Raw genomic sequence first — 14,637 nt, forward strand, 5'->3', positions numbered from 1 at the left:
GACCTTCGGAAGAGCAGTCGGGTGCTCTTACCCACTGAGCCATCTCACCAGCCCCGGCAATTGTCTTTTAAGGTTTTCTTTTTTTCTTTTTTAAGGGTCTAATATAGCCCAGGCTGGACTCCAATTGCAATATGTAGCCAAGGATAACACCTGAGCCTCTGAATGCCACTCCCCAGTGCTACTATAGTACAGTCCATGTAGTGCTGCACACGGAGCCCAGGGCTTCAGGGAGGTGATGAAATCACTCCACTAACTGATCTATAAGCCACTGCCCCGAACATTTTTTTTTTAATTGAGACAAGGTCTTTTATAGCCTAGGCTGGCCTCAAATTTACTACATCTAGACTAATCTCAGACTTCAGATCATCCTGCCTCTATCTCTTGAGTGCTGGGATTACAGGTCGCTGCCACCACATCTAGAGACTAAAGCCTGTGGGGGATGGGGGGGGGGAGAATGTTGTGTCTCAGGCCTTCATTCCCAGAGGCAGGCAAACTTTGAGTTCAATGCAAGTTGGGTCCACAGAGTGAGTTCAAGCACGGTCCGGGCTACACAGAGAAACCTTCTCGAAAACAAACAAAACCCAAAAATAATCCCTCCCCCCCAAAATAGACTAAAGCTAGAAATGTTAATTACTGAGAAAATCATGGTCTAGCTCAGGTTAAGCAGTCCTTGTTGAACAGAAACTCAGCCTGACCAGGTCTGCCATGTGGTTGTCGGAGGTGAGTTTTACCAAGAAGCTCCTGAGGTAGCCATCTGTCCCATCCCACAGACACAGCTCCTGAGGTGGCCATCGCAGGAGGATTAAGCTGTAGGCCAGCCTGGGCTAGATGGCCAGTTTTCAAAACTCTCAAATATAATCTCAAATGGTAGATTCTCAAATGGTGGTAGACATCTTTAATCCCAGCATTCCCATTCAGGAGGCAGAGGCAGGTGGATCTCTGAGTTCAAGGCCAGTCTGATATAAATTGTAAATTCCAGAACAGCCAGGGCTACAGACTAAGGATCTGTCTTTTAAAAACAAAACAAAACAAAACAACGCAGACAGAAGACAAGACTTATTCATTAAAAGACATACTGGGGCTGGTGAGATGGCTCAGTGGGTAAGAGCACCCGACTGCTCTTCCGAAGGTCNCCCTCTTCTGGAGTGTCTGAAGACAGCTACAGTGTACTTACATATAATAAATAAATAAATCTTTAAAAAAAAAAGTTTAAAAAAAATAAAAAATAAAAAAATAAAAAAAATAAAAAAATAAAAGACATACTGCTCTTCTCTAGGACTTGAGTTTTGGCTCCTAGCACCCACACCAGAGGGCTCACAGCTGCCTGTGACTGTGGCTCCAGAAGGATCTGAAGCCTCTGCAGACACCCACACGGACCTATGCACACCCACATACAGGTACACACACATACACACACATAAAATAAATATTTAAAATCTGTTCCTGAAGTCAGAAGAAGCTGGAGATGGAGATGCTGTGCATGTCTGAAGTCTCTTGGAAGCAAGGGCTTCATTGCTCCTGGAAAAGCCTGAGAGCAGCCTGGACTACAAGACACTTTGTCTCAAAAATACAAGCAAAACAGGAGAAAACAACCGGTCATGGGCCTCATACCTGTCATCACCACATGTGGGAGGCAGAGGCAGGAGGAACGCTGGAAGTCAGAGGACGGCCAGGCCCTATCTTCAAAAATGAAAATCAAAACAAAAACACCAAAAAAGATATCATAAAATAGGCACTTGCTGCATATACAAAGGGCCAGAGGTTCGAAAGTATAAAGTACGGTACGGAGAGGGAGACCAGGGGGGCAGGAAGGTGGGCAGGGGTGGTGTGGTGGTGTGCACAACATACCTCGGCCTGCAGTAACTTTTTAACAAGATGGGAAGGCCACCAGGATTAAGCAGGCTAATAATGTACTGACAGATTGTACAGCAACTGCCGTGGCTACAGAGGGTGTCAGACAGTCATAGGGAATAAATGGAAAGTTGTGGAGGAACCAGAATGAAAAAGATTGACGAGTAATCAGTGGAGGCTCCCCCACAAGCGCCGGTCATTCCCAGTCCCTACCAAAGAAGCACACTCACAGCTGTTAGATTCATTTTAATGACACCCTAAAACCCAGATGGAGGACCAGTGGCCTCGGCTCAGCAGCTATAAAAGGTGGGCCCTAGATCTGCCCAAGGCAGTTTACTGCAAGAAGGCACTCATGGGGGGCGGGCCAGGCAGCAGAGTTCAGCCCTCTTATATTTCTTCATATAAAATTAGGGTGGGACACAAAGAAACCACCCCAGATGGCTGAGAGAGGTAAAAGGGGTTAGGTGTGGGCAGCAAGGATGTGTTAAGTCAGTGCCCTAACCCTGCACACACTGGCGTGTGCACACTCACAAACACACACACACACACACAGCTCTTAAAAGTCTGCAGCTGGTATCTGGGGAGATGGAAGCCCCACTTCTTCTCCCTTCTAGCTGGTACGAAGTTGATAATCTGCAGGGGAAAAAAATGAGCAGGGATCATCTAAAAGCTGAGAAAGGGGAAAGAACGAGAGTCTTCCAACACCCACAGAATCTATCCTGGGCCCTAACACACAGAATCACCCCTGCAAATACTTCACAGTGCTTACTAGGGCTTATAGGCTTGGGACATGGCTCAAAAGCAGAACCATGCCTAGAATTCCAGATGTGGCTGGATGGCAGAGCTCCTCCTTATCATGTGTAAGACCCTGGTTTCTAGCCTTACAATCACACACACAAAAGAAAGTTCTTCTTAGATCAGGATCGATTACACAGACACCTCTACCTGGTCAGATCGTCCCACACCCAGGCAGCATCTGGAGGTGCTAAGTGTCAGCTAAATGTTGCTGGATTTCATTGTCACCCTGGAGTGGGCCAGCCACTCCTTTTAAAAGATGTATAAGCTGAAGCCCAAGGAAGCACGGTAAGGACAGGTTTGGTGTTAGACATGCTAAAATGTAGAACTGCCCCAAACAGCATCAAAGTCCTCAGTCCCCACACCCTCCACCTCCTTAACCGGACTGTCCCAGAAAGCCCCGCCCGCCATCTTACCACCACTCTGCGTGATGTAACGGACCCAGGGCAAGGCCTGGTACCCACTTTTCTCGATGATCTTCATGTAACGGACCTGGAAGAACGTAAAGAGCATTGGCCAAGGACTAGGGATGTGGTTCAGCAGTGAGCTCCCTTTTAGCGTCCTCTAGGAGTACCTGGGGTAGACTCAGAGGTAGAGTCCCTGCCTAGCATGTGCCAGTCCCTGGATTCAATCCCCACTATTTGAGGGAGGGTGAGGTGAATAGAGTCAGAAGGAAAAGCGGTGGATTATGTCAAGGAAACATACAGGGCACACTTTAGGATGGTACTAACTGCAAGTCTGAGCATGATATGGGCAAAGGTGATCCAGGAGAGTAGGGGAAAGGAGCAGACAGGAGAATACAGAACAGAGCTGGGGAACAGGTCAAGAGAATAAGGAGGGTAGGTATCCTGTGGGTGGGTGAAGGCAGGGGTGAATAGTGACTGACAGGGGAGGGGTGCACATGTAGATGGGACAGGTGGAGAGGAAAAGTCACAGCCTGAGAACAGAAGACACAGCATTCCCAGGTAGAAGACAAGAAGAAATGGAGAACCTAGCATGAGGACACATGAATTTCAAACAGGACTTGGAAATCTACACAGAAGGACGCCATAAATTTGATTCCAGCCTGGCTTTATAGTGAGTTGAGACCAGCCTGAACTTCAGAGTCGAGTCATTGGCTAGCATGGGTTACAAAATAAAAATGCCTGGTGTGGTGGTGCACACCTCAGATCTCAGCACTTGGAGGCAGAACAGGTAGGTCTCTATGGTACAATGCTGCCTGGTCTACATAGCAAGTTTCCAAGTTCCTGGTCAGCCTGGCTACAGCAAATTCCTACCTCAAAAACAAAACAAAAACTAAAAGGGGGCTTGGACTGGCTGCTATTGTGTGTCAAGTTGACACAAGCTAGACTCATCAGAGAGGAAGGAGCCTCAGTTGAGGAAATGCCTCCATGAGATTCAGATGTAAGTCGTTTTCTCAGTTAGTGATCAATGGGGGAGGGCCCAGCATGGTGGGTGGTACCATCCCTGGACTGGTGGTACTGGGTTCTATAAGGAGGTACCTTGAGCCAGCCATGAAATGCAAGCCAGGAAGAAGCACCCTCCATGGCCTCTGACTCAGCTCCTGCCTCCAGGTTCCCGCCCTGCCTCCAGGTTGCGCCCTGCTTGAGCTCCTGTCCTGATTTCCTCCAATGATGTGTGAGCCAAATAAATCCTTCCCTCCCCAGCTTGCATTTTGGTCATGGTGTTTGTCACAGCAATCCCTAGAAACCCTAAGACAGAGCTGAAGATATGGCTCAGTAGTTAAGATCTCTGGCTTCTCTTCCAGACTTGAGTTAGAGTACAGCATCCATTCGGTGGAGGGAAACCTCAGTTATCCCGTCTCTCAGACCACCCACACTGCAGTGTACATGTCCATTGCACAGACTTCAAACTCAAGAGTGCTGTCTGAGACCCATAGAAAAAGTCCGTGCTTGTACAAGCAAGAGAAGGGTGCTCTCAGCTCTAGATCTGACACCATTTCCTGACCTTTACAGGTAATGCTCACACATGGAATGCAGACATACGGAAAACACTGATACATAAAATAAATAAAGGCTCAAATGAATATATGAGACTTGATTTGAGAGGTGACTTAGCCAAGAGGGAGGCAGGGAGGATACCTCCCCACCCCTGGTCCTCACCTGGATGCCAGAAACGGTAAAGTATGGAATCTCAAACTTGACCCCGATGGGTGGTCGGCCCTCTACCTCCTCAGTTTCCACGCTGGGGAGGCCAAAGTGGGCACGCATCAAGTACTCCTTGCCCCCCTGTGGATACACAGAAGAATCAGCCTTTCTGAGTTATCCCCTGTCTCTCAGACCACCCTCACTGCAGTGTACCGGTTCATTGCACAGACTTCAAACTCAAGAGTGCTGGCTGAGACCCATAGAAAGTCAGTGCTTGTATAGGCAAGAGAAGGGTGCTAACTCTTGTTCCTCAATCTGGAGGAAACACATAGACAGACTCATACACACACACACACAGTAACAATAAAATAAAGCTACTAGTGCTCTAAGAATGTGAGTCATATTTGGACACTGTGACACACACACACATCTTTAATCCCAGTACTTGGTAGGCCAAGGCAAGTGGATTTCTATGAGTTCAAAACCAACCCAGTCTACATAGCAAGTTCCAGTTCAGCCATGACTACATAGTGACACCCTGTCCAAAAACCAACAAAAACAAAACGAATGTGGGCCAACCCAACTGTCATCCAATCCATCTCACAGATGAGCTCAGTCTATGAAGGAGAAACAAGGAGCCAAGGCCTATCTCTGAAGGACTTGTGGGGCAGGGAAGGTGCTGTTTCAGGAGGTCTCAGCTTCCCCACCTTTGATTGGTTTGGTCTGGTTTGGTTTGGATTTTTCAAACTGAGTCTTAAGCAGCCTAGGCTAGATTAAGTAGTCGCTTAGGCAAGGATAAGTCTGAATGCTTTATCCTCCTGCCCCCACCTCCCAAACAGGAGAAGGACAAGCATGGACCACCACGTTGAGTGTACCAATCTGGAAGCAGACAGCCCGGGTTTCCCCTTCCTCAGGACAGCCATGCACATCCATGTCATCCTCATGTATACTCACCCTGACAGGCTCCTCCCCTGTCACGTGACCTAGGAAAACCCCACCCACTGGAGTCCCTCCCACCAGGGCCCCACCTTTCCCAGCACTCACAGGGAATGACTTGATGCTCCAGATGACAACATTCTTCTCAGGCACGTACTTGGCACTGCCCACACTGGTCTTGAAGCGCGGAGAGTCTGCATCACTAGGAACGGGCACAGAGATTTCCACGCCATTGGCCACCGACTGCTTCTTAAACTGACCCTTGGCCTGCCAGGAGAGAGCAGGAGGCAAAAAGAATTCACTACAGAGCAAGACTTAGTGGTGGATGCTTGTGATCCCAGCTACTCTGGAAGCTGAAGTAGGAGGATCTCAAGTTCAAGGCCAGCCTGAACTATAGAGACTGTTCAAAGCCACCTAGACAAGTAAGTGAGATCCTTTTTGGAAATAAAAAAGGCTGGGAATCTAACCTGGTGGCAGAGTAAATGCCTAGCGTGTAAGAGGCCCTGGTGAGACAGCACAGCAGGCCTAAGGACTTGCTGCCAAGGCCGAGGCCCTGAGCACAATCCTGTGGGGAATTGCAGGCGGGTGTCCAGTCGAGCTGAGGTCTGAACCCCGATGGTCATAATTCACCTACATGACACGGTAGGTGTTCCCTCATGCTCCTGGAACTCTGGCTCCTGCCTAAGGTACCACCTCCCACAGCCCCCACAAGAGAAGCATGGTCAGTAGTCACGTAAGCAATGGCCTAAGCTTCTGACCTTCAGGCTAAACTCCTCCCCAGTTACCTAGCAACAATGAAGACTATAACAAGTGGTGCTCAGCCCCCACCTCTCTCTCTTACTCTCACACTCTTACCTCTTACCCCTCACTCTCACCCTCTCTCTCCCCTCTCTTTGTCTTCTCTCTCCCCTCTCTCCCTCTCCCTCTCCCTCTCCCTCTCCCTCTCTCTCTCTCTCCCTCCCTTCTCTCTTCCCCCCTGCATTTCTTTAATAAAGTTCTTAAAGAATAGAGAGTCTCTGCTCTGCTCCTTCAAGTTCCGCTGCATACTCTGGTCAGTGTTGGGAACCTCTTCCCTCTTCCCTCTCTCCCACAACCCTGGTGGCTTTAGCAAAGTAGTTCTGGGGAGGTCCCCAGGCAGGGCTGCCCCTTGGCCACCCCCTGAAGAGTGGGATAGAGGAATGCCCACTCAGGGATGAGTGGATAGGGTAGGTAACAGCCCTCCCACGCCTGACTGACCAGAGAATAGGAAAACTCTGGCGGGGTGTGGGCATCTTTTTCCTATTCCACTTCTCCCCCGCCCACCCCTTTTTTTTGTTCCCAACACAATCCCTGGCACCCACACTGTAGAGAGAAGCAACTCCTGTAAGTGTCCTTTTACCTCCATGCCATGTGCCTTCCCACACACATATACATACACACAATAAACAAAAATAGAAATGGCCCGGTATGGTAGCACACACCTTTAATCCCAGCATGTGGGAGGCACAGGCAGGTAGACCTTTGAGGTTGAGGCCAGCCTGGTTTACAGAACAAGTTTCAGGACTGCCAGGACTACACAGAGAAACCCTTGAAACACCCCCCCCCCATTAAATTACAATGTAATAAAAATAAGCAGTAGCCAGGTACAGTGGCACATGCCTTTAACCCCAGTACTTGGGAGGCAGAGGCAGAGGGAGGCCTATCTCCTTTACTTTTAAGGCCAGCCTGGTCTATAATAAGTTCTAGGATAGCCAGATCTACATAGTGAGACCCTGTCTAAAAATAAATAGCTTGGTGATGGTAGTGCATGCCTTTAATCTCAGCACTTGGGAGGCAGAGGCAGATAAATCTTGGTGATTGAGGCCAGCCTGATCTATAGAGAGTTCCAGGATGGCCAGGGCTATACAGAGAAACCCTGTCTTGGAAAAAACAAAAACAAAACGAGGGAAAACAAACAATCCTGTTCCCCCCAAATTTTACAAATACACAAACAGACACATAAGGATCCAAGTGTGACATCCAACAACTGTATGCTGGAACTGAGAAAGAAGCAGGACGGTCAGGAGTTCCAGGTCATCCCTGACCCCTCACCCAGATTCATACATATACATGAATAAATAAGAAATAAACATGTAAGCTAAGAAAATCTGTTTAAAGCTAGGTATAAAAACCTGTATAGAGGATGTTTGTAAGTTCAGAGCCAGCCAGGGCTATAAAATGAGACCCTGCACGAAGAAAGCAGCTAGTGGCACATGCCTTTAATCCCACCCAGCACCCGGGAGACAGAGGCAGGTGGATTTCTCTGAGTTTGAGGCCAGCCTGATCTACATAGTGAGTTCCAGGACAGGACAGCCCAGGCTACACAGAGAAACCCTTTCTTTTTTCTTTTTCTTTTTTTTTGTTTTTTTTGTTTTTTTGTTTTTTTGAGACAGGTAGCCCTGTGTAGCCCTGGCTGTCCTGGAACTCACTTTGTAGACCAGGCTGGCCTTGAACTCAGAAATCTGCTTGCCTCTGCCTCCCGAGTGCTGGGATTAAAGGCGTGCACCACCATACCCGGCAAAGAAACCCTTTCTTAAAGGGAAAAAAAAAAGGCAAAAAAAAAAAATCTGGAAAGATCGTTCACTGGTTAAGATGACGTGTTACTACTGCAGGGGACCCAGCGTTGGTTCCTAGCACCCACAAGGCAGTTCACAATAATCTACAGCTCAGTTCCATGGGATTTCACACTCTTTCCTGCCTCCAAGGCACATAGACTGCACATACATAAACACAGACAAAGATCTATTCACATAAAATACAAACAAGTCGCCGGGCGGTGGTGGCGCACGCCTTTAGTCCCAGCACTCGGGAGGCAGAGGCAGGCGGATTTCTGAGTTCGAGGACAGCCTGGTCTACAAAGTGAGTTCCAGGACAGCCAGGACTACACAGAGAAACCCTGTCTCGAAAAACCAAAAAAAAAAAAAAAAAAAATACAAACAAGTCTTAAGGGGCTGGAGAGACAGCTCAGTGCTTACAAGCACTGGCTGTTCTTCCAGAGGATCCGGGTTCTATTCTGAGAACCCACATAGCAGCTCACAACTATTTATAATTCCAGTTCCAGGGATCCAATATCCTCACAGACATTCATGCAGGCAAAAACACAGTGCACATGAAAGAAAAATAAATAAGCTTTAAAAATTTAAACACATAAGTAAGGGCTGAGAATATGGATACATCTCTAGATCCATTCCTTAGGAAGCAGAGGCAGGCTGATCTCTGAATTTGAGGTTTTCCTAAGCGACACAGAGATCAGTCAGGATTACATAGTAAGATCTTGCTCTAAAAGAAAAAACAAAACACAAAAAACAAAAAAAACCATACAACTCACACACACACACACACAAAAACCCACACATACACAAAACAAAAAACCCAGACAGGCTAGAGAGATATCTCATCGATTAAGAGCACTGACTGCACTGACCTGAGTTCAATTCCCAGCAACCACATGGTGGCTTACAACCATCTGTAATGGGATCTGATGCCCTCTCCTGGTGTGTCTGAGACAGCCACAGACATTTGTCATTTACTTCTGTAGGTAACTTAACAGTTTCCCCACTTAATTAAAAATTTTGGAAAATTCTCAGTAGACCCACAGTGGTAGTAATTCAAGTGATGAGTAGCAGACATGGTGTGGACAGGCTCTTGTCCTAAATGATAAAATAAATAAATATATATACATATATAAAATCTGGAGAGATAGCTCAGTGAAGAACACTGGCTGCTCTTCCAGAGGATTCCAGTTTGACTCCCAGCACCCACATGGCAGCTCACAACCGTCCATCACTCCAGTTCCGGGGACTCGATCCCCTCTTCTGGCCTCCGTGAGCACGTCTTGCATATCAACATACATGCAGGCAAAACACCACACACAACAAAACTAAGGGGAAAAGGACTTAAAAACCAACAGAGATCCTGAATACGCAGCCAGGAGCGCAGCCAGTCAGAAGACGCCATGGAACCTGCACTGAGAAAGCCTCCCCTGGGCTCACCTTCACCATGATCTCTACTCGGCTGTGGGAGAACTTCTCAATGACTGACTCGATCCAGATCAGGGGTTTGACCTGCAGCAGAAGAGAAGGCGGTTCTCACAAATTCTGACATCCTCTCTCCGTCCACTACCTACCTCTCCTTCGTGTTGGGCTGGGTCATGGCTCACCTGAGTGCTAAGCCGGTAGGACATGAGTTCAAAGTCCCCATCTGGGGGTATGAAGGAGATGGTGCGGTCGTTGTCAAAGCGTGAAAGCCTCACACATTGGTGGAATTTCACATCTTCCAATTCCACAGACTTGTTCTTGCTGCCTGAAACTCGGAGTGGAGCAAGAAGAGTGATCCCGGAGCTGAGGAGGGACTGCCCCGCCATCCCCACTGTGGAGCTGAGGAGGAACTGCCTGCCATCCCCACGGGCCTGGGCTGAGTGGGAAGATGAAACACAAGCCCAGAGTCTGCACCCCATCCCTAAGCGTCTGCTCTCTATGTTCATTTCACTGGATTTAGAGTTTATCTTCCTAAAACTTTTAGTAGGATTTTTGTTTGTCTGTTCTCTAAAATAGCCTTGGGTGTCTAAGAATTCCACATGTAGACCAGGCTGGTTTCCAACTCACAGAGATCTAGTTGTCTCCGGGAGCCACCATACCCAGCACGAATTTTAGTATTTTTAATTAGACGACGGTTTGTGTGTTTGGGTGATTTTATATGCACGCACGTGCTGGTGCCCACAGAGGCCAGAAGATGTTGTCAGATCTCTTGGAGCTAAGGTTGTAAATCATTGTGAGATACTTGCTATAGGTGCTGGGAACTGAACTCAGGTCCTTGGCAGGACCAAGAAATGCACTGAGCCACTGCGCAGGTCCTAATTTCTCCTTTATGTGTATACTGTAAGTATATTTACGTGTACGTATGTAACACATATGTTCATATGTTTGTTCATGTGTAAACTAGAGGCTAATCAGTGCCTAACTTCTCTAGGTTATGACATTAATTTATTTACTTGGTAGGTGGGGGATGCTCGCCACAATGTATTTGGTCAGCTCTCTCTTTCTGCCAGGAGTCCTGCCTGGGGACTGAACTCAGATGGTCAGGCTTGCTGGCAAGTGTCTGTGGCCGTAGTGACACGCCCCTTTCTTTGAACACATTGCTGTGGTCTGCCTGATTCTCTTCTTCCCTCCCACTGCACCAAGGCACCAGATCTCAATTTCTGATCTACTGTGCCCTCCAATCTAGGTAGCCACTGAGCTTCTGGGAGTTTCTCCTGCCTTTGCCTCCGCTAAGCAGAGGAGTGCCAAGGCTTCATGGAAAGATGATGGTTCAGTGGTTAAGAGCACTGGCTACTCTTCTAGAGGACTTAGGTTCAGTTCCCAGCAACTATATGGGAGCTGACAACCCTCTGTAACTCCAGCCCAAGGGACCTGATAGCTTCTTCTGGCTTCCGTGGGCACTACGCCCACACAATGCATCCACATAACAAATAAATAATAAACAGACAGCAATCTGAAGGAAGTGCTGCAGTCTCAGACGCACACCAGCACTCACGTTTTCCCATGTTTTAGCAATCTCACTCAGCCCAATGTGCTTGGAAGCCAAGTGATTTTTCCATGAGCCTTCTCTCTGGCCCTGTCTTATCTTTTGATACAAGGTGTCTCATTGAACTGGCTAGCCTGGCTGCACAGAACATTCTGGGGCTCCCCTGCCTTACTCCCCTAGTGCCACAGTTACAGATAAACACAACCATGCCTAGCTTTTGTATTTGACTTGATTTGTTTTGGGGGCCAGGTTTTTACTATGTAACTTTCGCTGTCCTTGAACTTGCTATGCAACCAAGGCTAGCCTTGATCTCAGAGATCCACCTGCTCTGCCTCCTATGTGCAGGGATTAAAGGGGTGGGAAACCACAGCGGACCCCATGTCTGCTTTTTATGTGCTCTGGGCATCTGAATTCAGGGCTGCATGTTGGTGTGCAAGGACTTTACTGTGTGAGTCATGTCTCCTGTTCCTCTGCTTGTATGGGCCCTGCTTCTGTTTCTTGTGTTTTGGTGTGATCTTTTCAGATAGGATGGGATATAGCCCACAATGGCCTCAGACTCACTGAGTAGCTGAAGATGACCTTGAACTCCTGATTCTACCTCCCAAGTGATGGGATTACTCGTATGTAGCACTATGTTTGCCCACCAGCCCACCTGGTTCTTGTTTGGTTGGTTTTATTTCACTGTGTGTGTGTATATATATATATACATTTGCATACATGTGTACATGTGCTCATGGACATTAGAGGACAATGTCAGATGTCTTTCCTCCGGTGTCATCCACCCTGTTTTGGTTTTGCCCCAGATAGCATTTCTCCTTGGCCTAGAACTTGCTGATTGGTTTGGGCTAGCCCCCTGGGAATTCCCATTTGTCCCCTTCTCATAGAGCTCCCACTAACAAGGAGAAGATGACCCTGAACTCTTAACCCTTCTGCCTCAGCCTCCAGAGTGCTGAGGCGACAGGCAGGGACCCTCATGCCAGCCTCTGTGAGATGTTTAAATATTATTAACCTGTCCCCTGCAACCCCACTAGAATGTCAAGGCCAGAAATGGGTTTGGTCTGCAGCTGGCTCATTAACAAAGAAAGCAAATGTTAGGTGAACTTTGCTGCCGACATGCAATCATTGGAGGGAATGTTAACACTTATCTCAGAACTGGCTGTTGTCTAGGAGGCCTCTGGTGGCTTCCTAGCCTATTCCCAGGAAGAGGTCCCTCCCTCCCCCCAATCTTACGGCCAGTGAGCTCAAAGAGCACTCGGTCATTGAGGCCCAGCCGCAGCTCTGGCATCCCAGACAGAAACACCTTCAGCTTGATGGTGCCCACAATCTCGCTGAGCAAGACACTCCCATTAGCATTGACCTGCAAAGGGGGTTTCCCAATATGGGGTGTCAACAGGTACAGAGTCCCCGCTCCTCCCCCAGGACATGAGGCATAGAACTCACCAGAAGGTTGACAGACTCGATGACATCAATGAAGACCTCGTTCTTTTTGTACTTGATGCCCTCAGAGCGCCACGACACCGCATTGGTGACAGTAGGTGGTACACGAGACTTGCCCGTCTCCAGCTTGTTGCCCTGTTGCGTGATGTACTCCTGCAGGATCTTGCTGTCTGTGGTCTGCGGAAAGCCGAAGTCCATGAGCTCGTCCAGCAGCTCGTACACGATGACGAAGTTGTCCCGGATGCTCTCCTCCTCCAGCTCCTTAAAGTACTCGCAGAAGACCTGGGCACGGGTCCCAAGACAGTCACTACGTAAGCTGGGGATGCCCTCAGCCAGTCAGTAAGCAATTATACATTGCCTACTGTGTGCCTGGACTGCAGACAAAGGGACCTGCACCTCTCTCCCAGAGCAATGTAACGAGGAAAGGGACAGATCAAGGGTGTGGAGTGTAGAGAGGGGAAGGCAGTGAGACCTGTGCCGTGAGGCACCTGAAGCCAGCCAGAGCGAGTGGACGACAGCTTCTCTGGGTGTGGCTATGGTACTGGGGCAGAAGAAAAACCAGCACCTCACTTGTAGATCCGGACTCTACCACTGAGCCACACCCTGACCCCTCACTGGGGATTCCAGACAGGGGCTTTACTGAGGAGCCACACGCCAGATTTTGTTTTTTGAGATGGTCTGGCTGAGGAACCTAGGCTGGCCATGAACTTTCCATCGTCTTCCTGTAGCCTTCAAAGATCTAGAATGAGAGGTCTGGTCTATCCTGCTCTCCCTTAAAACAAAAATGTGTGGAGGCCAAATATGGTGGCTCGTGTCTTTAGTGCAAGCACTCAGGAGGCAGATACAAGTGGACCTTAGTGAGTTCAAGGTCAACCTGGTCTAGATAGTGAGCTCTGCAGCCACAACTAAGTAGATCTTTTCTTAACAAACAAAACAAGCCGGGCGTGGTGGCGCACGCCTTTAATCCCAGCACTCGGGAGGCAGAGGCAGGCGGATTTCTGAGTTCGAGGCCATCCTGGTCTACAAAATGAGCTCCAGGACATCCAGAGCTATAAAGAGAAACCCTGTCTCGAAAAACCAAAAAAAAAAAAAAAAAAAAAAAACCAAAAAAAAAACCAAAACAAAACAAATGAACAAACAAACAAAACAAGTGTGCGGCTAGAGAGACGGCTCAGTAGTTAAGAGCCCCTCTTGTAGAGGGCCTGGGTATATCCCATATTCAGTTTCCAGCACCAAAATGGCCACTCACAACTGTCTGTAATGCCAGTCCCAGGAGATCCTCTGCAGTCACTGCACACACGACATGCACAGACATACATGCAGGCAAAACACCCATATACATTAAAAAGTAAATAAATGTTTAATAAAGTGTAAATTTTAAAAATGTGTGTACTGCGTATGCGTCGTGAATCTTTGTACATCAGTCAGGTGACAGGGCTAGTGATGAGTCACAAACAGATAGAGTAAACCATCTGTAAGGCGACATACAGGGATAGTGACGTGGAGCATGGATAGAGTAAGACAGAGTTCACGGATGCAATCCTTCAGCACAGAAAAACCAAAGTCAAAACAAAACAGAACAGGCAGATGGCTCGGCACGTAAAGAACTTTTTGCCAAACTTGACGAGCTAAGTACTATCCCAGCGGCTCATGAGCTGGAAGGCAAGCTGTCCTCTGGTCTCTACACCCATGCTCACACTCAGACCCAGACACACATTCACGAAAGAAGGAACTTAACAGATGCAAAAGTGATTTCAATATAAAACAAACCAGGTACACCTGTGATCCGAGGGCAGCTGGGCTACATGACAGCCTGTCTCAAAAATAAACAGACAGAACAGGCCATGGTGATCCACCGCCTTAAGCCCTGCACTCGGGAGGCAGAGGCAGAGGCGAGGCAGAGGCAGAGGCAGAGGCAGAGGCAGAGGCAGAGGCAGAGGCAGAGGCAGAGGCAGAGGCAGAGGCAGAG

The 14,637-nt window shown here is 48.2% G+C and overlaps 1 protein-coding gene across 2 annotated transcripts in view; it reads right to left on the reverse strand.

The window, feature by feature from the left end:
* Positions 1-2,081: 2,081 nt before the first annotated feature.
* Ap1m2 (adaptor related protein complex 1 subunit mu 2) overlaps positions 2,082-14,637 on the reverse strand; it is a 17,142-nt gene continuing 4,586 nt past the window's right edge. Inside the window, exons 4-11 of one of the 2 annotated variants that reach the window (XM_021172280.1) lie at positions 12,672-12,950; positions 12,462-12,588; positions 9,868-10,016; positions 9,701-9,772; positions 5,799-5,957; positions 4,770-4,895; positions 3,063-3,138; positions 2,082-2,484 (exon numbers count right to left, since the gene is read on the reverse strand). In XM_021172280.1, coding sequence (XP_021027939.1) covers positions 2,462-2,484; positions 3,063-3,138; positions 4,770-4,895; positions 5,799-5,957; positions 9,701-9,772; positions 9,868-10,016; positions 12,462-12,588; positions 12,672-12,950 — 1,011 coding nt within the window. In that variant the 3' untranslated portion in view covers positions 2,082-2,461. The remainder of the gene's footprint in view (positions 2,485-3,062; positions 3,139-4,769; positions 4,896-5,798; positions 5,958-9,700; positions 9,773-9,867; positions 10,017-12,461; positions 12,589-12,671; positions 12,951-14,637) is intronic. The other variant, XM_021172281.1, reaches the window with a different exon arrangement.

This window comes from Mus caroli, chromosome 9 (assembly GCF_900094665.2).
Source record: "Mus caroli chromosome 9, CAROLI_EIJ_v1.1, whole genome shotgun sequence".
Lineage (NCBI taxonomy): Eukaryota > Metazoa > Chordata > Mammalia > Rodentia > Muridae > Mus > Mus caroli.